Source organism: Macaca mulatta, chromosome 6 (assembly GCF_049350105.2).
Source record: "Macaca mulatta isolate MMU2019108-1 chromosome 6, T2T-MMU8v2.0, whole genome shotgun sequence".
NCBI classification, from domain to species: Eukaryota; Metazoa; Chordata; class Mammalia; order Primates; family Cercopithecidae; genus Macaca; species Macaca mulatta.
Genome location: NC_133411.1, coordinates 144,743,794 through 144,766,089, shown reverse-complemented (window position 1 = coordinate 144,766,089; position 22,296 = coordinate 144,743,794). Strand labels below are relative to the sequence as shown.

General features: G+C 47.3%; 1 protein-coding gene across 35 annotated transcripts in view; it reads right to left on the bottom strand.

Moving 5' to 3' along the window:
- SLC25A48 (solute carrier family 25 member 48) overlaps positions 1–21,664 on the bottom strand; it is a 58,773-nt gene extending 37,109 nt beyond the window's left edge. For 7 of the 35 annotated variants that reach the window (XR_013418551.1, XR_013418552.1, XM_028849738.2 and 4 more), the window contains exons 1-4: positions 20,927–21,664; positions 13,308–13,351; positions 5,213–5,284; positions 2,900–3,158 (exon numbers count right to left, since the gene is read on the bottom strand). Coding sequence is in view for 26 of the 35 variants with exons in the window: in XM_028849738.2 (XP_028705571.2) it covers positions 2,900–3,158; positions 5,213–5,284; positions 13,308–13,351; positions 20,927–20,972 (421 nt within the window). In the remaining 9 variants the exon portion in view is untranslated. Of the gene's footprint in view, positions 1–2,899; positions 3,159–5,212; positions 5,285–13,307; positions 13,352–15,836; positions 15,956–18,060; positions 18,125–20,926 lie in introns of those variants that run through there. The other 28 variants (XR_013418546.1, XR_013418547.1, XM_078005220.1 and 25 more) reach the window with 9 other exon arrangements.
- Between the last annotated feature and the right edge of the window lie 632 nt (positions 21,665–22,296).

Here is a 22,296-nt window from a genome sequence, read left to right as displayed (position 1 = left end):
AAATATGGCATAATTTTTGAACAACGGGCCTTAGCATTTTGCACTGGGTACTGCAATATTTGCCTGCAGAAACCTCCCACGCCTCACTCTCACTGGTGGCTCTCACTCACCAGTGGCTAATCGTGTGTTCTTGAGTAACTGTTTTAACCTCTGGGAGCCTGTTTTCTCATCCGTAAAATGGAGATAGCAGCACCTGCCTCACAGAATTGTTACAAGATGAATTAGGAGAACATATGCAAAGGTCCTAGCGAGTACCTGGCACATAACAAATACTTAATGACAGTTACTGCTTCAGATTAAATAGTATTAAAACCACACCTTGTTTTATTGTACTTCACTTCATTTCACTTCACAGATATTTCATTTTTTACAAATTGAAGGTTTGTGGCCAGCTTGAGTCCAGCAATGCTATTGGCACCATTTCTCTAACAGCATGTACTCACTTGATATCTCTGTGTCACATTTTCATAATTCTCACAATATTTTCAACCTTGTTGTAATCATTATATCTGTTATGATGATCTGTGATCTTTGATGTCACTAACGTCCTTGTTTTGGGGCAAAACAAGCTGCATCCATATAAGAGAGTCAGCTTAATCACGCTATTCTGACTGCTCCACCAACAAGCCAGCCATTCCCTATCTCTCTCCCTCTCCTCAGGCCGCCCTGTTCGCTGAGACACAACAATATTGAAATTAGGCCAATTTGTAATCCTACAATGGCCTCTAAGTGTTCAAGTGAAAGGAAGACTCATAGTGTCTCACGTTAAATCAAAAGCTAGAGCTGATTAAACTTAGTGAGGAAGGCATGTTGAAAGCTGAGACAGGTCAAAAGAGCTAAGCCTCTTTTGCCCAAGAGTTAACCAGGTTGTGAATGCAAAGGAAAAATGCTGGAAGAAAATTAAAAGCACTACTCCAATGAACACACAAATAATAAGACAGTGAAGTATCCTTATTGCTGGTATGAAGAAAGTTTGAGTAGTCTGGATAGAACATCAAATCAGTCACAACTTTCCCTTAAGCCAAAGCCTAATCCAGATCAAGGGCCTAACTCTCCTCAATTCTCTGAAGGTGGAGAGAGGTGAGGAAGCTGCAGAAGAAAAGTTTGAAGCTGGCAGTGGTTGGTTCATGAGGTTTAAGGAGAGAAGCCATCTCCATAACATAAAAGTGCAAGGTAAAGCAACAAGTACTGATGTAGAGGCTGCAGCAACTTATCCAGAAGATCTAGCTAAGAGAATTGATGAACGTGACTACACTCAGCAACACGTTTTCAATGTAGACAAAACACCCTTCTATTGGAAAAAGATGACTTCAGGACTTTCAGAGCTAGAAAGGAGACGTCAATGCCTAGCTTCAAAGTTTCAAAGGACAGGCTGACTCTCTTGTTAGGGACTAATGCAACTAGTGACTTTAAGTTGAACCCAGTGCTCACTTACCATTCTGAAAATCCTAGGGCCTTTAAGAATGATAATCAATCTGCTCTCCATGTTCTAGAAAAGGAACAAGGCCTGGATGACAGCACATCTGTTTACAGCATGGTTTCCTGAGTATTTTAGGCCTGCTGTTGAGACCTACTGCTCAGAAAAGAATATTCCTTTCAAAATATTACTGCTCATTGACAATGCATCTGATAACCTAAGAGTTCTGGTGGAGACGTATAAGGAGATGAATGTTGTTTCCAGGCCTGCTAACACAGCATCCATTCTGCAGTCCGTGAATCAAAGAGTGATTTTGACTTCCAAGCCTTATTACTTAAGAAATATATTTCTTAAGGCTATAGCTGCCATAGATAGTGATTTTTCTGATGTATTTGAACCAAGTAAATTGAAAAACCTTCTGGAAAAAATTCACCATTCTAGATGCTCTTAAGAGCATTTGGGGTTCATGGGAGGAGGTCAAGATAGCAATGTTAACAGGAGTTTGGAAGAATTTGACCCCAACCCTCACAGATAATTTTGAGAGCTTCAAGGCTTCCGTGGAGGAAGGAACTGCAGATGTGGTGGAAAAAGCAAGAGAACTAGAATGAGAAGTAGAGGCTGAAGATGGGGCTGAATGGTGCAATCTCATGATAGTATTTAACAGATGAAGAGTTACTTCTTATGGATGAGAAAGAAAGTTTTTCTTGAGATGAAGTCTACTAGTGGTGAAGATTCTGTGAATGTGAATGTTGTTGAAATGACAACAAAGGATTTAGAATATTCCATAAACTTAGCTGATAAAGCAGCGGCAGGGTTTGAGAGGATTGACTCCAATTTTGAAAGAAGTTCTACTGTGGGAAAAATGCCATCAAACAGCATCTCATGCTATAGATATAACTTTTGTGAAAGGAAGTCAATGGATGTGGCAAACTTCATTGTTGTCTTATGTTAAGAAATTGCCACAGCCCACCCCAACCTTCAGCAACAACAACCCTGACCAGTCAGCAGCCATCAACTTCGAGGCAAGACCCTCCACCGACAGAAAGATTACAACTCACTGAAGACTCAGATAATTGTCAACAATTTTTAGTACTAAAGTATTTTTAAATTAAGGTGTATATATATATATAAATATATATATATATTTAAAACATAATGCCATTGCACACTTAGACTACAGTAAAGTTATGTACATCCCTACTTCATCTCACACCACACCTCAGATATTACGTGTTACATGAAGTACACTAAATGAACTGGGGAACCAAAACGTTCATGTGACTTTTACTGTGAGATTTGCTTTACTGCAGTGGTCTGGAACCGAACCCCTGTCTCTGAGGTATGCCTGTAATTACGGACTACCAGGTGACAAGGTAGATGCCTTGCTCAATAAAAGGATTTTAATAACCACGTCCCAGATCCCACAAACCAAGAAAGGGCCACAGGTCCCAGACACCAGCCTGTGCTCCCCTGGCCTCTTACCGTCCCGAAACGGTTGTGTCTGCATCTGCAACCGGATCTTGATGAGGTCCACGGGCCCTCCCAGCCCGACAGAGACCACACCGGCCACCATGCTGGCCAGGAGCAGGTCCGACAGTGTGCGTGGAGGACTGGCCTCGGGCTCCCTGCAGCGGTGCTGGCTGAGGAACCGCTGCGTGTTACTGAAGACCCCAAACACCACGGAGTTGTAGACGGCAATGCTGGCAAGGGGGAAGGACATGCCCTTGAAGAAGCCAAACACCTGCAGTGAAACCCAGAAGGAAGAGGCGTGAGGACCCGGGGCTGCCGTCGCAGGGCCTGCAGGATGGCAGGGAACACCACTGGACACATCTGCCCAGGTGTCAACGAAGAGAGGGGAAGAGGGTGCTGATGCGACAGGAGGCAGAGGGTCGGGGGCTGCTCAGGGGCAGGCATCCTTGCTCTGATGACAGTCCGGCTTCTGCAAGCCGCTTTGTTTCCTATGGGTGGTGTCCTGGCCTGGAACCCACATGTGCCGGGAGAGGCAGTGATCTTGGGCTGGAAAAAAGTCAGGCTGTGGCCACGGGGGAACCTGAGGAGACCTTAGGAGCAGTGGGCTGGCCAAGCACCACACGCCCCCACCTCATACACCACAGTAAAAACATTCTCCAGGCACTGGCCAGGGGCCAGGCCCTGGGGAGCAACCGTAAGAAAGAAACGGCCTCTGCCCTCACTGAGCTCATAGTCTGGGGAAAGTGAGGTGCGGAACAAATTGACAGGCAGTTACAACATAGGCAGCCTACTAAGCCTGTAGTATAAGACAGGGGTTCCCTAGATCCCTGAGGGGTGCCTGGGCCAGCCTGTAGATGAGTGCCCACCAGCATGGGTGTCTCCTGACAGAAGTAGCTGAAGGGGTTACACAAGGACACAGGATGCGCACACACAGGCTGCAGGAGGCTGAGGAGGCGGTGCTGCAGGCTGGGGTTCAGTCCCTTCCACACGGCATTCTTGATAAACACCACAGATGTGCTGAGGAAAACCGGAAAATTCCACAGGCCCTTGGAGGAGTCAGGGCAGCACACGCGTGCCAAATCAAATGTGAGAAAGTACTGGGAAGCTATTGTGCAGACTCCAGGCTGTGCACAAACCCACTAGTCCTTGCTGCACACACTGTACCCTGGCTGCCAGAGGCAGGGTGCCTCACACACACCAGCACATGCACACACACGTGCATATATACACACATGTATGCACACACACATGTGAACACACCTTGCTTCATACTGTTCTTCCATCGCAAGATCCTTCAGATAACTTGGATGTGGCTTAGCCATGAGCTGCTATGCCTCAGAGAAACCACCCGCAGTCCCCACCAAAACCCCGGAGCTGGGACACAGGCTGGCAGACACTGTCAGGAATGTGTGCCAAAAGGAGAATCAACAGCCACTTTCAGGGGACTGTGGACTCCCACAACATCACCCGGGAACACCAAGTGCTAGGCTTGCAGTGCTCGCCCCAGTTGTAAAGCAGCCGATCAAGGGAGTTACAACAACAGCCTGATGCAAGACACACTTCATCTGTGGGAAAACTCTAGGTGCTTGCAGGAGGCTTCCGAGCCCCAGGGCACTTGTTGGGATGGAGTCCGGTGGAGACAGTGGCTACATTGGGGCCACACTTCCAGTGACTCAGAGAAAAGTCAGAGGGCTGCGACAGGGTTCCACCTGATGGTTTCTTTAAATCAGGTCATTTCATTCAAAATTTTAAAGTTTATTCTAAATTCCAGAAAGAGTGGCCTCAGATAGTGTTCCTGGAGCACATGCCAGTTCTCAAGAAGGGAGTCTGATATATCTTCTACAAAGTATCATTCAGTTTTCCCTTTGGAAAAGGAACACCTCAGGTCACATGGTCTCAAGCACCCTGGGCACAGGTAAACTCTGCTGTCTGGGCTCAGATGTGCCTGACTGCCGCCAGCCCAGATAAAGGGAGGTCTATCAGCACACGGTTTGCCAGTCACTTGTTCCTTTGTGAAAAACTGAGTGACCACCTTGTTTCTGCAGGAATTTTCCACACTGTGGCTCCAGATTCTTCAGGATTTCTCCATAGTGGTTACACAAAACCGGAGTTTTTCTTCAGTTATGCTGTGGTAGGTGGCAGGGGTGAGTTTAGGTAACACGTAATATTTGAGGTATGGTGTGAGATGAAGTAGGGAAAATCGAGCCGAGTGTGAAGAGCAGAATGAGAGGTCCCCACCTGCAAGCCGGTGTCGGGCTGTGGCCCTGGTCCCTAGCCCGTGGGGTCCCAGGCAGGCATCACTCCACCCGCCCAAGAGGCACTTACGCTCTCCCTCCTGTACACCATGCGAATGCAGCTGAGGGTGTTTCCGTATCCGACGCCGGCCTGCAGGCGAGTCTGTGGAGAGAGGCAAGGGCATGGATCGGCTCAGAGATCACTCATAGCCCACTGCTCCAAAGATGCTGGGAGGGAGAGGCCCTGCTCATAGTGACCCCCACCAGCAAAGGGTCTGGGTTTCAGTCCAGGCCAGGCTGGTGCTCTGTTTCTGGCTTGCACTGCCTCCCTCTAGTGTCCCATTCAGACTTACTCATTGCAAAGAAGCCTGCTTTGCTGAAAGAATGGCAAAGGCCAGCTAGTTGTGCCGAATGATCGTATGATCCCCGCCTCTTGAGTATAAAAACTAAACTGGGACTCTACCCTATCTGCTGTCTGTTGCTGCCCCCTCCAAAATATCTTTGGGGGAGACCTGCTCTTCTTGTCCCTAGAACCACCACCCTAGGCCTCACCCCTCATCCTCACCAGAAACATGGCCTGAAGCCCTCCCTGGTCTCCTGCTTCTCCCTCACTTCCTCCATTTCTCTTTATACAACAGGCAGACTGATCATTTTCAAAGGTCAATGAAGCCTCCAGTGGCCTCCCATCAAATGTAGGATAAATTCTGCACTCTCCCTGAGACTGGGAGGCACCTGTCTCTCACCCCATGTGCCATCTCCTCTCCCCGGGCCCTGCATGAGCTGCATGTTCCCAGACCCTGCAGCAGCAATTCTTTCCTGCCTCCATCCAGCTGCCCCTGCTGTTCCCCACTTCTGGAAGGCCCTTCCTCCAGCTCCTCCTCATCTTTTAGGTCTGAGTCGAAATGTCGAGTGGCCCTATGTGTTTGATTACATAGGGTTTATGTTGGGTCACCCAACTAGGGTAGGACCACCTGTGTTACTTTCCTTTCATCTCCAGAGCTGGGCACAGCCCTGGCACAGTGGTCCTTTTGCACTGACTGAAAAAGGACTGTATGGCTAAGGTGTGGTGGCCTCTAATGGAGGCTGGCTTTGGTGACCAGGGGCAGCAGCTGACTGGCACAGAGGGTCTGAGTAAGTCCACTCAAGACTACCCCTGCCCTAGCCTTAGAGGGTTCCACTTATTTTAAGATGTGCAGCCTATAATTCTCCATCAAAACACTTTGTCAGCATGCACAGCATGTCATGCCTGTGCACGAAGGTGCCATGAGACCACCGAAGAGGAGATACTATGCGGCCCAGTTTGCAGTGAGAGGCTGAGACCCAGAAAAGCAGGCTAGCTCTTCACACAAACCACCTGAGCTCAGCTCTGTGGACAAGTGGAGGAGGCCCTGGAAGGGTACATGTAGTTAAAATGGTGATCTCAGAGTTGAAGATCACAGGCAATGTTTTCCTGCATGGGACTTTTCTGCATTTTCCAACTTTCCTACAATCAGCAGATGTTACTTTCATTATTTGTAGTTTATGTAGTTTAAAACTAATGTAAAGTATACAACTCATATGGAAATACATTTTCTCAAAAACAACAACAACAACAAATTAATGTCACATGTAAGGCTAAAGCTTCATTGGACCCACCTTTGCTCTCACCCTGCTCCTCCCCTGAGTTTATGACCATGGCTAATAACATGGCCAAGAGTTTGAGAAGCACCCATTTAAATAGTTTTATAAACATATGTAGCCATAGGAAAATATAGGAAATAGTACACACCCTGTTCATAAGTATTACTTTCATAATCAGAGAAGTGTGTTTACTGACTCACTCAACCAATATTTGTTCAGGGCCTATTTTATTGGAGGCACTATTCCAATCTCAGGGAATTCAGCAGTAAAGAAACCAGAGTCTGCCCTCATGGAACTTCCAATCTGGTGGAGTCAGAAAAGATGGTCAATAAAAAGTAATTCCCAAGTAAATATATATTTTAGATGAAGACAAGTACTATAGAGGAAAATAAACCAAGGATAAGAAGAGCTGGTTGATAACAAGGAAAAGGTAATTTTAAATTGGGTGGGGGAGACTCCCTGGAAGATGCAGCAAGATGAGAACTGGGCCTTCAAGGTCTTCTTGTTGAGCAGAACCACAGAGGCCTATGTCGGAGTGGGATGTCCACAACCAGGACAATGACTTGGGCCAGGTGGTAACTTAGGAGGTGTTGGAGGGGTGCAGGTGTCTCTCTGTGCCCCATGTAAGGCTGTCATGAGGTCCAACACTCTCCCAGGGCTGTCCCTGGAAAGTGAATCCACAGAATGTTTGACTACCACCCACCCGCTGCAACAAGTAATCAAGTTCCTGCTAAGAAAATTGAGTGGTTGAGTCACTCAAGCCAATAATACATGAAGGAACTCAACCTGAGAGCCAAACCTAGATCACAGAATAATTTCAAAGCCATGGAACAAAGGTCTGTCAGGCATGCTGACCACTCAGGTAGGCTGGCACTGAGGCCAGCAGCAAAGCCCAAGTCTCTAGGGCCCCCAGTGATAGCAGGAGAAGTCATTTAATTGCACCAACTGCATACTGACCATCATATAAAACTGACCTCATTAAATCCCACAGATGCTGTAAGGCATGGATACTGGTCCCGTCTTACAGATGAACACAACCGAATATAAAACTGACCTCATTAAATCCCACAGATGCTCTAAGGCACTGATACTGGTCCCATCTTACAGATGAACACAACTGACTCCTTACATTAGTTTCCTGTTGCTGCTGTAACAAATTACCCCAAACTTCATGGCTTAAAACAGCATGAATGCATTCTATTACAGTTCTAAGACCAGAAATCTGAAATGGGTCTCAGTGGGCTAAGATCAGGGTGCTGGCAGGGCAGCACTCTCTCAGGAGGCTCTTGAGGAGAATCTGTTTTCTTGTCTCCCCCAGCTTTTGGGGTTCACCCCCTTTCCCAGAGCCCCAGCATCATGGCTCCCCTTCTCTCCCTGCTTCTGTTATCACATTGTTTTCTTCCTCTTCTGTAGGAAGAAATCTAAATCTCCCTCCACCTCCCTCTTATAAGGACACTTGTAATTACATTTAAGAACCTCCCCGATAATCCAGGGTCATCCTCCCATCTCAAGATCCTTAACATAATCATACCTGCAAAGTTTTCTTTTGCCATGTAAGATGACATTCACAGGTTCCACGGATGAGGACACAGGCATGCCTGGGGACCATCATTCAGTCAACCACACTGACTCACATGGTTTCCCCAGGAACCTGGCCCCCTCATTTGGTTCATCCCCAAGGTCTTTCACTCCACAGGACCCCAGAGGCTGCTATTTCCACCAACCTGTAGCCTACTGAGACCAAAACAAGTCCAGTCCAAGCTCTTAACCAGGTGTGACTGCCCTGAGGGTTGGGTTCTCTGACCTATACATAGTGTTAGGTATATAATATGTACTCAATGAACACCTATGAAAGACAAGAGAGAAGAGAGTTTGTTCCCTAGCCCAGCTTCAGTGCTTTTAGTTATTAGGAAAAATATCTCCAAATCTGAGGTGTCCAGGGCCCTCATTTTGGGCCTACAGAATGGATGATCTTGCCATTATCTTTCTCATCTCTCCTGGTTATGCAGAATCAATTTTAAGACTTGCTTAGATTTGGACTCTTTCACTTTGGCAAACCTGCTCCTATTGTATCAAGTAAGATAAAATTAAGTATAATTGTATATATTTAATGTACCTCCCATATTAATATCATCCACATAAACCTCCATGAAAGTTGAGTTGCATTTGACTATTTAACATGAGGTTATATTTTGTAAATATTTAGTGCAGCATTAATTTTGATTGTGTACTTTTCTTCTTATATACAGTTTTCTCAGGTCTCTGACACTTTCTTTGGTCCTTATAGAGAATGGGGGCCCTGGATTCTGTGAATGCAGTGGATACATCTTGAAGATCATGGCCCTTCATGCAATATTTAGCTGAAAACTATGAGCTTCATGTCATGGGTGCTATGAATCTCATGCTACTCCAGTTCATGGTGTCCCTCCCATTGGAAGCTCTCAACACCCCACAGCTGAAAACGCAAGGAGAAAAGGATGAGTGCTCAGTGTCAGGAGGTGAGGTGGCTGGAGCCTCAGTGCTTCAAGTTGAGTCACTGCCTGGCCTGCCCCTGGTCTGGCAGAGCAGGCCATGCCCTGACTGTCCTGGGCCAACATGCATGCCCCAGACTGGACTGGGTAGTGAGGGGGCAGCCTGGAATGGTGGGGAGCATGCTGAAGCAAAACAAGAACCCCCAGTGGGATGTTCATGAGAAGAAGGCAGACACCCCCCACCCCAAAGCCTGTCCATTGCAGTCCAGTCCCAATGGTCTACAGGAGTGGTCCCCAACCTTTTTGGCACCAGGGCCCAGTTTTGTGGAAGACAATTTTTCCACAGACCAGGGTGGGGTGATGGTTTCGAGGTGAAACCATCAGATCATCAGGCATTAGATTCTCATAAAGAGCAGGCAACCTAGATCCCTCACATGCGCAGTTCATAATAGGGTTTGTGCTCCTCTGAGAATCTAATGCTGCCACTGATCTGATAGGAGGCAGAGCTCAGGCAGTAATGCTCGCTTGCCCACTGCTCACCTCCTGCTGTGCGGCCCAGTTCCTAACAGGCCACAGACTGGTACTGGTGTGGTATGGGAGTCGGGGACTCCTGGTCTAGAGGCAGCCAAGCCCTTACTAGAAAACCTAGCCACACTGCATCAGACATAGGTACCAGCCAGGCCTCCTCAGCCTAAGACCATGTAGCCAAGGGCACAGGAAGAAGTCTTTCACTGGGTCAGCAGCACAGGCCTTGTAGCTGGGTGAGTTCTGGGACCCCAGAAAAGTGACTGTCTGCCTCCCTGCGCCCTAGCTTGTCTATTCATGATAGTAGCATCATCTCGCTCATTGCTGTATCCTCAATACCTCCGTGAACAATCTTCACGACAGCCCCACCAGGGAAGTGCTACTTGCCCACTTTACAGACAATGAAACCAAGGCTCAGGAAGGTTAAGTGCTATGCCCAGGTCACTGGAGAGTAGGTGATAAGGCCAGGATTGGATTTCCAGTTATTCAGACTTGCCTGGCCCTTTCTTGGTGGGCAGGGTCTGTTGAGAAAACATCAGCCAGAAGGAAGGAAAGAAGGTGTTCTGGAGTGCAACAGGGGCACTCAGGCCAAACAAAGACTGGATGTCATGTCTCAGGAGGGCTTCCCTCCAGAGCTTCCGGGCAGAGTGCAGAGAAGGGAGAGACTGCCTTTTCAGGCAACCGTGGCCAGGGAGCTCCACTCCTGTAAATTGTGCTAAATCCAATGGCTAGTGTCCTTAGGAAGGACGGGGAGATCTGACACACAGAGACTCAGAGGGGAGGCTATATGAAGACAGGCAGGGCCTAGAGTTACGGAGCCACTGCCCAAGGAGTGCCAAGCACTGCAGCAGGCACTGGAAGCTGGTAGAGGACCATGTGGCAGGTTCTCCCTCAGAGCCTCCAGAAGGCACCAACACCTTGGTTTTGAACTTCCTGTTTCCTGACTTGTGAGGAAATAAATTTCTACTGTTTTAAGCCACCCAGTTTGTGGTTGTTTGTTACAGCAGCCCAAAGAAACTAATCCATACCCTCAAATTTTTATCATTAAATCTCTCACACCCAACAGTGACTTGTTACCAACTTATATTAAGTCAGCCTGGGTTTTAGAGAAACAATAGCCCTTTTCCTTGCCGAGATGCTGGGCCTGTGGCAGGCAGTTCCACGGTCAGTGACTGAGCATGCCACCTGGAGAATGCTTGTTCATCTTTTGAGGTGTCCCACTGACCGCCAAAGAGAAATTTATAAATACCATTTAAATCAGAGAATTGAAAGCACATTCTCCAACTTTGGTGAAAATCTTCCCGGACATTGTCACATGATGTGGTAACTGAGCAAAACTTAACATATATTGAATGATGTTGATAAAAATAGCAGCTACCAATTTTGAATCCCTACTGAGTACCAGAAACAATGCTTATAATCTTATACTGACCCTGTAAGCCAAGGATTCATATCGTGTTTAACAGAAGGCTATACAAGCAGGAAATGGCAAACACAGGATTCACACCTAGAGCCTGTGTGGTTCCAAAGCCCATGCTTTCCGGCTTGGCCATGCTGCCTCCCCACTGACCCATTCCTGTGAATTGGTTTGTTGAATGATCCCTGGAGGAGACACACTGGGAATGACTGAGGTGAGTTTGGGAGGGTGAGAATCGCCAGGAACAACCAGCACTCTCATGGAGACATTAGGGAGTGCATCTGAGTCCTCCAAGTCTCCCCAAGGCCCAGCCCTGGAGAGGTATGCAGCAGGCAGCTTGAACTTGGCTGAGGTCCAAGATGGCCACTCATTCAGCAGGTGCTTATCCAGGGAGGCTGTGCCCAGCTCTGTGCTGAGCTGCATTCTGAACAGGAGAGAATCAGAGGCCACAGGCTAGGGAAGCCAGGCCTGGGCAAGGTAACCAGCCAGCTCTCGTGGAGGGTAGAGGGCTCAGTGGGCAGCTACCACAGAGGTAGGAAAGGTTTCTGAGGACCTGACTTGGCTCTGGACAGCCCTGGGGAGTCCAGACATGGGCCCTAACTCTGGGAAGCCATGGCTCAGCCTTGATAGGCTAGTAAGTTCATTTCAGACATGAACTTGCTGCACAGCCCTCCTTGGTGGGCTCTGAGATCCAGGGCCTGGGTGTGCAGGGCTGGCAGGAGGCAGGCAGCAAGGCCCCTAGCACACTCTGCAATCCCATTCTCCCTGGGCCTCTCCCAGCACCTGCACCACACCACTTGCTCAGCTCACTATGTGCACCATACACACACTGGCCTTCTTTGTTTTCCTGGAGAATGTACATCGCAGCCTGTTCCCACCCTTGGGCCTCTGCACTAGCTTGTCCCTCTGTGAGTAGCACTCTGACCCCAGTTCTGCACGTCTGGCTCTTTGTAACATTTGAGTCTCATCTTAGCTGCCTCCCTGGCAGAGAGGCCATCCCTGACTCTGCAAAATAGAGAAGGCTCTTGTCACTGTCTTTGCCATCACCTTGTGTGTCCCCCTAGCACCTACCACTGTCCATAAATGTTTTGTGCATCTGTTGTGTTCCCTAATTATTGTCCACCAGTGTCCTAAAAATATCTATATCCTTGCCTGCCTCCCTCACTCCTAAGTTGTCAAAGCCTAGGTCAGCCTGGAAGTAAAGTCTACTTTGGAGCTTTGAATCCAGCACTACAATGCCCTGCTCTGAGATCTGGGGCAGGATCCTGAACTCTGCACTTTACTCTCCTCCTGTATAAAATGGGAAGATTATACCATTCCAGGAGGGTCGACTAAGCCTGCTTCACTCACCACTTTGTGTGCCCATCTCCCAGCACTGGGTCCTGCCTGCCATCCCCCTGCATTGGGACATCCCCTGGGGAGCCTAAATGCCCCCTTTTACTACTTACTTAAAGTGTTTCTTCAAATATTTAAAACAGGTAGGCTGATCTTCCCATCAAGAAGAGGGTGAACATGGACCCTGACCTAGGAGAGGGTCCATTTTCATACAGGAAGCAAGATGGGGAGAAAGGACATTGCAGCAGCCATTTGAAAAGGGCCTGTGAGGCTCCTCTCTGTGCACAATCCAGGCAGAGCTTTAGAAACGGATCTGGAAGCCAGTCAGCAGTGAGGAGGCACAATTTATGGCTCCGTTCCCAGAGCATAGCTCTAAGTTCTGCTTACCACTGGGGACTGGTGCAGGGGTGGGGATGGGGTGAAAGATTGCTCCTTTGCAGTATCTCACACCTCAGTTTTTAACTTGTTGTATGATCTGAGATAAGCCCCTTCCCCTTTCTAGGGAACACCCCAGAAGAAGGGGCTTGGATAATTCCAATGCCAGGAAGGCCCCACCAGCTCCAGAATCCTCACACCTATGTGCTTCATCAGGTAATGATGGGTTCCCATCTCCAATCTAGTTCTCAAGTTCTACCTGGACCTCTGAGTGTTTCGAGTCTAAATCAGACCTCCTGGCACTCCCCTCCCCCAGGCTGGCAACAGAGAGTCTTCCCTGGGCAGAAGACTCTCTGGGAGATCAGAAACAGCAGGCATAGTACCAGAGGCAGGTCAGCTCCATGCCTCTTTTTAAGAGGAAATGAGAAACATGGCTACTGTACCTTGACCGTGTCCAGAGGGTGGCCGACGATGACACTGGCTGCACCTGTGGATCAAAAAAGAATGCCTGGTAACTCAGCCCTTGGACTCCTGGCTTGCACCAGCCAGTTCTTGGGACAAAATAGTCACTCAGTTAGTCAATGGTCAGTTGCTGGGGTAGGGGGAGTGGGTGGGCTCCAATGTTTTAGGCACTGGCCCATGCACCAAGGAAGGCAGAGAAAATAGAGTAAAACAAGTAATCGCTCCATAAAAGGGAGGCAAAGGGACTGGAACAAGTAGATATTCACAGGCAAAAGAGTGAAAGAGTGGAGATAGACACCCTACCTCATACCATACACAAAATTAACTCAAAATAGATCAAAGATCTAAATGGGAGAGCAAAGCGATAAGATTCTTAAACTAAAACACAGAAAAAAAATCTTGACCTGTGATTTGCAATGGACTCTTAGATATGATAGCAGTGGACTCTTAGATATGATAGCAAGGGTACGACTAACTGAAGGAGTGGAGGACATGCCACACCAAAATATAGCAAATGGGTATATTGATTATTTCAAGTTGAAAACATTGAGAAATCATAACTTCTGAAAGGGTGAACTGACCTGCCTCTTCCTGCATGCAGCAAACAATAAAGATTCCTCTGGGAGGGATACCCTCTCCATACCAGGGTAAGAAAATAGCCCTTATTAGCCGGGATTCGGAATTGAAGGCTGCAATGGCCCTGAATTCATACTTAATGAAGCAATCCTTATATTCCACCTGTTTTATACCCCCCACCCATATTTCTAGTGACTCCTCTAGCAAAATTCCACCACCCTAGCCAGATTTTCTTTGTCCTGCCATTTCTTCTCACATTGATCACTCTTTGTTTAAAAAGTATGAAAAGATCTTGTGTTGGCCACTTCTCCCGACTTCACTCTCTTGGCAAGATCCCTATGTCATGAAAAACTAATAAAATCTGTATTATTTTTCTCTTGTTAACCAGCCTGGTGTCAATTTTGTTTTTATATTCAGGTGAAGAGACCAGTAGGAGCTAAACAGGGGGTCAGAGGTTATCTCTAACTCCCCTACACAACACAAGAAATAATAACATTCATAAAAATTGAAAACTTTTGCACACAAAAGTGAAGACATCCTATGGAATGGGAGAAAATGTGTGGAAATCACATATTTGATAAGAATTTAGTGTCCATATATAGAAATAACTCTTACAACTGAATAATTTTAATGGGCAAAGGACTTGCACACACATTTCTCCAAAGATGATATACAGATGACCAACAGACACATGAACAGAGGCTCAACATCTGTAGTCATTTGGGAAATGCAAATTAAAACCACGATGAGAGTCCTCTTCACACGCACTAGGATAGCTATAATTGAAAAAAATTATAAAAAAGTGGGAAAGAACTGTTGGCAAGGATGTAGAGAAACTGGAACTCTTGTACGTTGCTTGTAGAAATGTAAAATGGTGCAGCTATGGTGGAAACAGTTTGGTAATTCCTCAAAAAAGCTAAACACAGAGCTACAACCTAACCCAACAATTCAATTCCTACATATATACCCAATAACAGAAAACAGATACTCAGACAAGTACAAGTACACACACATCATGGCAACATTGTTCACAATAGACAAAAGGTGGAAATAATCCAATTATCCATCAACTGGTGTATGAATAAAGAAAATGTGGGATATTTATACAGAGGAATACTGTTTGGCAATAAAAAGAAACAAACTATTGATGCATGCTACAGCATAGAGGCACCTCCAAAACATTATGCTAAATGTAAAAAGCCAGACATAAAAGGCAAGGTATTGTATGACTCTACCTATATGAATTATCCAGAATAGGTAAATCCATAAAGACAGAAAGTAAATTAGTGGTTGCCAGGACTGGGAAGAGGTGGAAATGGGAGTGATTCTTGAAGGGTACAGCATCTTCTTTGGTCACGAGAAAAATGTTTTGGAACTAGACAGAAGTGACAGCTGCACAGTGTTGTGAATGTAATAAATGCCACTGAATTATACACTTTCAAATGGTTAATTTTCTATTATATGAATTTCCGCTCAAAAAGTGGGGCAGGATATGTGTAAAGAAAAGACCTGAAAACTTTCAGTTACCTGCAGGTTACTTAACTTCTCTATGTCTCACTTTTAGCATGCATAGAGTGGGATTAATAACAGCACCTATCTCCTGCTTCCATGGTAAGAATGAAATTCAGTAATGCATATAAAATACCTAGCAGAGAGCCTGACACCTACAGGATACTCAAATGTGAGTAATGTCACCATAGAATTTTTTAAAAAGAAGACCCATTTGGAAAAGTGATGAATACACTGTATCTTTTCACAGAAAAAATACCTACACAAACACACACTCACAAGACTTGTACAATTTGAAGAGAACCAAGGCTGCCCCAAGGCCACTTAGATTAAGAAGCCCTTTGTATTAGTTTGTTCTCATGCTACTATCAAAGACATATACAAGCCTGGGTAATTTATAAAGGAAAGAGGTTTAATCAACTTACAGCTCCACATGGCTGGGGAGGCCACACAATCATGGTGGAAGGTGAAGGAGGAGCAGGTCATGTCTTATATGGCAGCAGGCAAAAAGAGAGCTTGGGGAACACCCCTTTATAAAGCCATCAGGTCTCATGAGACTCATTCACTACCATAAGAACAGCACAGGAAAACTCGCCCCCATGATTCAATTACCTCCCACTCAGTCTTTCCCATGATACATGGGTCTCTTCCATGACACATTACGGGAGCTACAATTCAAGATGAGATTTGGGTGAGGACACAGCCAAACTACATTATTCCACTACTGGCCCCTCCCAAATCTCATGTCCTCACATTTCAAAACCAATCATGCTTTCTCAGTGGCCTCCCAAAGTCTTAACTCATTTCGGCATTAACTCAAAAGTCTACAGTCCAAAGTCTCATCAGACAAGGCAAGTCCCTTCCACTTATGAGCCTATAAAATCAAAAGCAAGTTACTTTGAGCCTGTAAAATCAAAAGCAAGTTACTCTGAGCCTGTAAAATCAAAAGCAAGTTTCTAGAAAGTTACTTTCTAGAAACAATGGGGGCACAGGCATTGGGTAAATACACCTGTTCCAAATGGGAAAAACTGGCCAAAACAAAGGGGCTACAGGCTCCATGCAAGTCCAAAATCCAATGGGGTAACCAAATCTTAAAGCTCTGAAATGATCTCCTTTGTCTCCATGTTTCATATCCAGGTCATGCTAATGCAAGAGGTGAGTTCCCATGGTCTTGGGCAGCTCCATCTTGTGGTTTTGCAGGGTACAGCCTTCCTCCCAGCTGCTGGCATGAGCGTCACCCACAAGTTAGCAAATGCTATCAACATAGCTGATCTGCATGCACTGCTGCAGAGGAAAGTGCTCTGAGAGGTACAACCGGTGAAGGAACTGAGGGAGAAAGGAAATGGGGTTTCTTTTTTAAAAAATAATTTTATAAAAAATTATAATGCCCATGAGGCTGGCAATGAGTGCCTGTGGCTTTTCCAGGTGCATGGTGCAAGCTGTCAGTGGATCTACCATTCTGGGGTCTGGAGGATTGCGGCTGTCTTCTCACAGCTCTACTATGCATTGCCCCAGTGGGGACTCTGTGTGGGGCTCCCACCCCACATTTCCCATACACACTGCCCTAGCAGAGGTTCTCCATAAGGGCCCCACCCCTGCAGCAAACTGCAGCAAACTTCTGCCTGGACATCAAGGCATTTTCACACATCCTCTGAAATCTAGTGGAGGTTCCCAAAGCTCAATTCTTGACTTCTATCCACATGCAGGCTCAATACCATGTGTAAGCTGCCAAGGCTTGGGGCTTGCATCCTCTAAAGCCACAGCCCAAGCTGTACATTGGCCCCTTTTAGCCATGGCTGGAGTGGCTGGGACACAGAGCACCAAGTCCCTAGGTTGCACAGAGCAGGGGGGCCCTGGGCCCAGCCCAGGAAACAATTTTTTCCTCCTAGGCCTCTGGGTCTGTGATGGGAGGGCCTGTCGCCAAGGTCTCTGACATGCCCTGGAGATATTTACCCCACTGTCTTGGTGATTAACATTTATTTCCTTGTTATTTATGCAAATTTCTGCAGCAGGCTTGAATTTCTCCCCAGAAAATGGGTTCTTATTTTCTATGGCATAATTAGGCTGCAAATTTTCCCAGCTTTTATGATCTGCTTCCCTTTTAAACATAAGTTCCAATTCCAAACCATATCTTTGTGAATACATAAAATTGAATGCTTTTAGAAATCACCTCTTGAATGCCTTGCTGCTTAGTAATTTCTTCCACCAGATACCCTAAATCATCTCTCTCAAGTTCAAAGTTCTACAGATCTCTAAGGCAGGGGCAAAATGCCACCAGTCTCTTTGCGAAAACATAGTAAGAGTCACCTTTATTCTAGTTCCCAACAAGTTCCTCATCTCCATCTGAGACCATCTTAACCAGGACTTCATTATCCATATCACTATCAGCATTTTGGTTAAAACCATTCAACAAGTCTCCAGGAAGTTCCAAACTTTTCCACATTTTTCTGTCTTCTTCTGAGCCCTTCAAACTGTTCCAACATCTGCCTGTTACCCAGTTCCAAAGTTGCTTCCACATTTTCTGGTATCTTTACAGAAATGCCCCACTCTACTGGTACCAACTTATTGTATTAGTCCATTCTCATTCTGCTAATAAAGACATTACTGAGACTGGGTAAATTATAAAGGAAAGAGGTTTAATTGACTCACAGTTCTACATGGCTGGGGAGGCCACACAATAATGGTAGAAGGTTAAAGAGGAGCAAAGTCACATCTTACATGGTGCCAGGCAAAAAGAGAGCTTGTGTAGGGAACTTCCCTTTATAAAGCCATTGGATCTCATGAGACTTATCCACTAGCATGAGAACAGCATGGGAAAGCCTATACCCATGATTCAATTACCTCCCACAGGGGTCCCTCCCGTGACACATGGAATTATGGGAGCTACAATTCAAGATGACATTTGGGTGGGGAAACAGCTAAACCATATCAGCCTTGTTGTAGCAGTTGGTGACTGAAATTGAAAGGGAAACTGTTCTTCAAAGACAAATTGCCAAGCACACTGATGAAGAAGGAAATATCTGCATTAGTAGAGGTGATTTAACCAGGTAAGGTAGCTAAGGGCTCCTGGACTATGAGATATTTTTAGGGACAAAGAAACCAGCTAATCCCAGAACAATGAGTCCCTGGGTCCAAAACCACCTGTCCCCTCTCATGCCCTGCGACCTACTAAACTGGGCAGAGGCAGAGAGGTGGTAGCAGCAATTGACCCTTCCCAGTAGTGGGGGGAGGAGCGCTGGTCCCAGGCTCCATGGCTTCCTCCATAGTGAGTGCACACATCCTTCAGCTCAGAGCAGGCTTAGATCCAGCCTTGAGCCAACATCTCCCTGCCACCCATTTGAAAGCAGGGGATTTGAGATTTTAAAAATGGAATTATGAGGTCAGTGGTTTCCAGACCTTTGCACTTCACAAACCAGTAAAATCTCACACAAAATGTGTATGTGTGTGGGGGTAATATAAAAAAAAAGGGCAACATTTTGTTATGTAAGCTTGTTTGGAAAGAGTTAAGATGAAATTAAGATGGCAGATTCTGGTGCCAGGCAGCCTGGGTTGGAATCTTAGTGCCAATGCTAGATGCATGGTCTTAGCTAAGTCAGTGAATTTCTCTGTATCTCAATTTCCTCATCTGTAAAATAAGGATGCAACGGTACCTGCCTCTTTGGGGTTGTTATAATAACTAAAGAACTATACATAAACTGACACAAGCGATCACATATTGCAAGATTCAATTGACATAACATATCCAGGAAAGGCAAATTTATAGCAAGGAGATTAAGGAGAGGGAACAGCATTCAACTTCAAATGAGGGATCTTACTGGGGGAGGGATGAAAACGTTCTAAAACAAATTTATGGTGATGGCTGCACCACTGTAAAATTACTAAAAGGCATTGAATTGTATATTTGAAATGGGTGAATTTTATAATATGTACAATAAACCTTGATAAAATTATTTTAAAAGAATACATATAGCACTTAAACAATACCTGGCACCTAGCTAGTAAGTATTCAAGTGTAGTAAACACTTATCATCATTTTATGGAAGCCAAAAAAAAAGGCATGTTATTAGTTTGGTGCAAAAGTAATTGCGATTTTTGCCATTACTTTCAATAACATCACCAAAGTAAGGACAATACCAGAATAACGCACAAAAATCCCCTACTTGCTGTGAGTTGGGGAGGGTTCGCGTGTTATCACGTTTGGGGGTGGGGAGGGGTATCAGAGTCTTGGAACTACTCTGACTCAGCCCTACCTTCCAGGGCATTTCTCAAACCAAGCTATTTGCATCCCTACTGAAGGTGGTCTGCTTATTTAAGGGGCAGCCCACAGAAGTGTCTCCACTCTCTGCCTGCCCCGCTGAATGGTGGAATAATGTCCAGTCAAAAAGGGCCTGGATATGCCAGGGGACCGCAGCCCCCTGGCTGGGACAGTTAGGAGAGGCGGGTCTCAGCCCCACCCAAGGGCATCTATGCCAGCAGACTTACTCAATGTGAAAGAAGCCACCTCTGCTCAGGAAGGTGTGAAGCAGGGCTCTGCAGCCACCGGTGGGGGTAGAGAGGTGGTCTCCTGCTAGGTAGGAGGGGAGGAGTTAGGATCCAATCTGGTTTGTTTTTCTTTTCATCTTATTATCTTTTTTCCCCCCTTTGGTGAGGGGCTACATTTGCCAACATCCCTTTTAGGATAACCCTTTTAGATGGGTCAAAAGAAAGACTTTTTATTTGATTTTATTACCATTAGCAAAGTCCCTCAAACTTCCCCCTTTCCTAATATCTGAGAAAAGAGGGATAGACCTATTGGAAAGAAAAATGGAGAAGCAAGGAAATGAATGCAACTTTCGCCCAGGCAACCCATCCCAGGCCCAGTAAAAATGTGGCTCCGGGAGCTGTGGCGAAGGGACCAGTAGACCCAAGAGTACCCAGAGAAGGTGCATTGGAGGTAGGCGATGGCTGACGGCTGGCGGCGGCTGAAGGCAGTTAAGTGCTCCTTGCAGCCTGACAATGAGCACCTGCAGCCGGCGCTCCGCTCCCTGCTGTGAGAGCTCCGCTCCTTCCAGTCGGGACGCCCTCTAGGGCCGGCCTGATCTCGAAGCCTGGCTCCCCACGACCCTGCGCCCCGCAGTCAGCAGGCAAGCGCCACCCTCATACATAAGTTCCCGCGAGTCACGTCCGCAATTCAGGTGTGCACCAGGTCACTGAAGGGTGTGTGCGCCGCTAGGAGCCTCCATTGGCTGTGGGCTTTGACCAGCTGTTTAATCATTACTGCATCAAGTCCCACGGTTCCTAACTTAATGAGCAAAGCAGAAGCTCAGCCCGAATCGCTGTGAAGCTCTAGAATTTAGCCCTGGCAATTGCCAGACCACCAGGGGGATCTCGGGGCCGGGCACTCCCCAAAGCAGGCTGCGCGCGCAACGGGGAGCGGGATGGGCGCGCACCGAGGCGCAAAGTTTCCTCAGAGCACTGCGGCAAACTCCACCAGGCTCGCTCGCTCTGACCGGGGGTCCCGGGTAAGCACGCTCACCTCCGATCCAGCCCGCCGCAAAGTCTTCCAGCTGGAGGCTTCCCATGGCCGGTGCTCCGGTCTCGCCCTCCCGGAGTCGGGGCAGTGCTCACTTAGGGTCAGTGGGGCATGGCCCGTGGGCGCTAGCGCGCCGCAACACCAAAGTCGGAGTCTCCAGCACGCCGCAGGTCCTTCTCCAAACCCAGCCCCCGAGTCACCCGCTGCGCGGGCTGCCGCGCTCACCTCTCCAAGTGCCGGAGGGCGGCTGACATCACGCCCCCAGTGGACCTTAAAGGCACAGCACTCTGGGTAGTTAAGGGTGCGCTCCGCGCGGCTCATCCCAGACCCAAAAAGGCAAGGGTCATCAAGTGAAATTCTTAGTCCTTCCTTCTCCGGGTCCCTTCCTTGCCAACTTAAGAGCCTCGGCGCCTTTGAAGTGAAAGTGCCAGCCGCCCATCCAGAGATGGCATTTAGTGGCGTTGCTCCTATCTCCCTGTGCTGTGCTGACAATGCTGATTCCAATCAGCGGTGGACTCTCTCCCATCCCAACGCTGGGCAGTGATGCCTTTTTGTTCATCCCAGACATGTCCCACTCAGTGCCCCGTGTCTAGAGCAAGCACCTGGTGGTTCAGGGTCATGTCTAACTTTCAGCTACAGCTCTCTAGGGGCCCAGCTCCCTGCCTGGCCCTGGCTCAGCCTACACTGTCCGCCCTGGGCCAACAGAAGGTGGTGCTCTCTACCTCAAACTCCCTCTCTGTAGTCAGACCCTACATTCAGCCAGGCCCCAGGCCAGAGGCCCATGCTCACTGGAGAAGTGGCCTGTTGTGTGGAGAGGCTTTTGTTTCAACGAGAGTTTCTTTCCTCCCCTCCTAAGAAGACTCGAAGCCACCCAGCATTCCGCTAGTTTCCAGCAGGGACTCAGCTGTGGGTCTCAGCCAAGATACCCCAACGTTGACAAGAATGGTGGAGGGTATGGTCAGGAGGAAGGGGCCTCTGCTGGGCCTGCTGTTGTCCCCCTGGACATATCCATGTCACGTCATCCAGGTTAATATGCAGGGACAGTCAGCTAGATCTCCTTCTTCCAAAGCAAGACAGCCTGACCACCAAAGCTTGATCCTACAAAGGCCTGTCCACTGAGAAGTGGAGACTTGGAGGTGAAGGGCGCTTCCTGCAGCATTGCTCCCTCCCCTGCCTGGGCACACAGAGAGTGGACCTGTGTCTGGAGAGGACAGCCCGGGATGGAGTCGCCCGCCTGGCTGGGGAAGTATTGCAAAGTTCCAGGGAGGAGTGGAACCATCATACTCCATCTCTGCACCTCAGCTTCCTGCTGTGCATGGTGACGCACTCAGTCTTGAGGCTTCAGAGTTACCGTCAGCATCAACCCGAAGCTG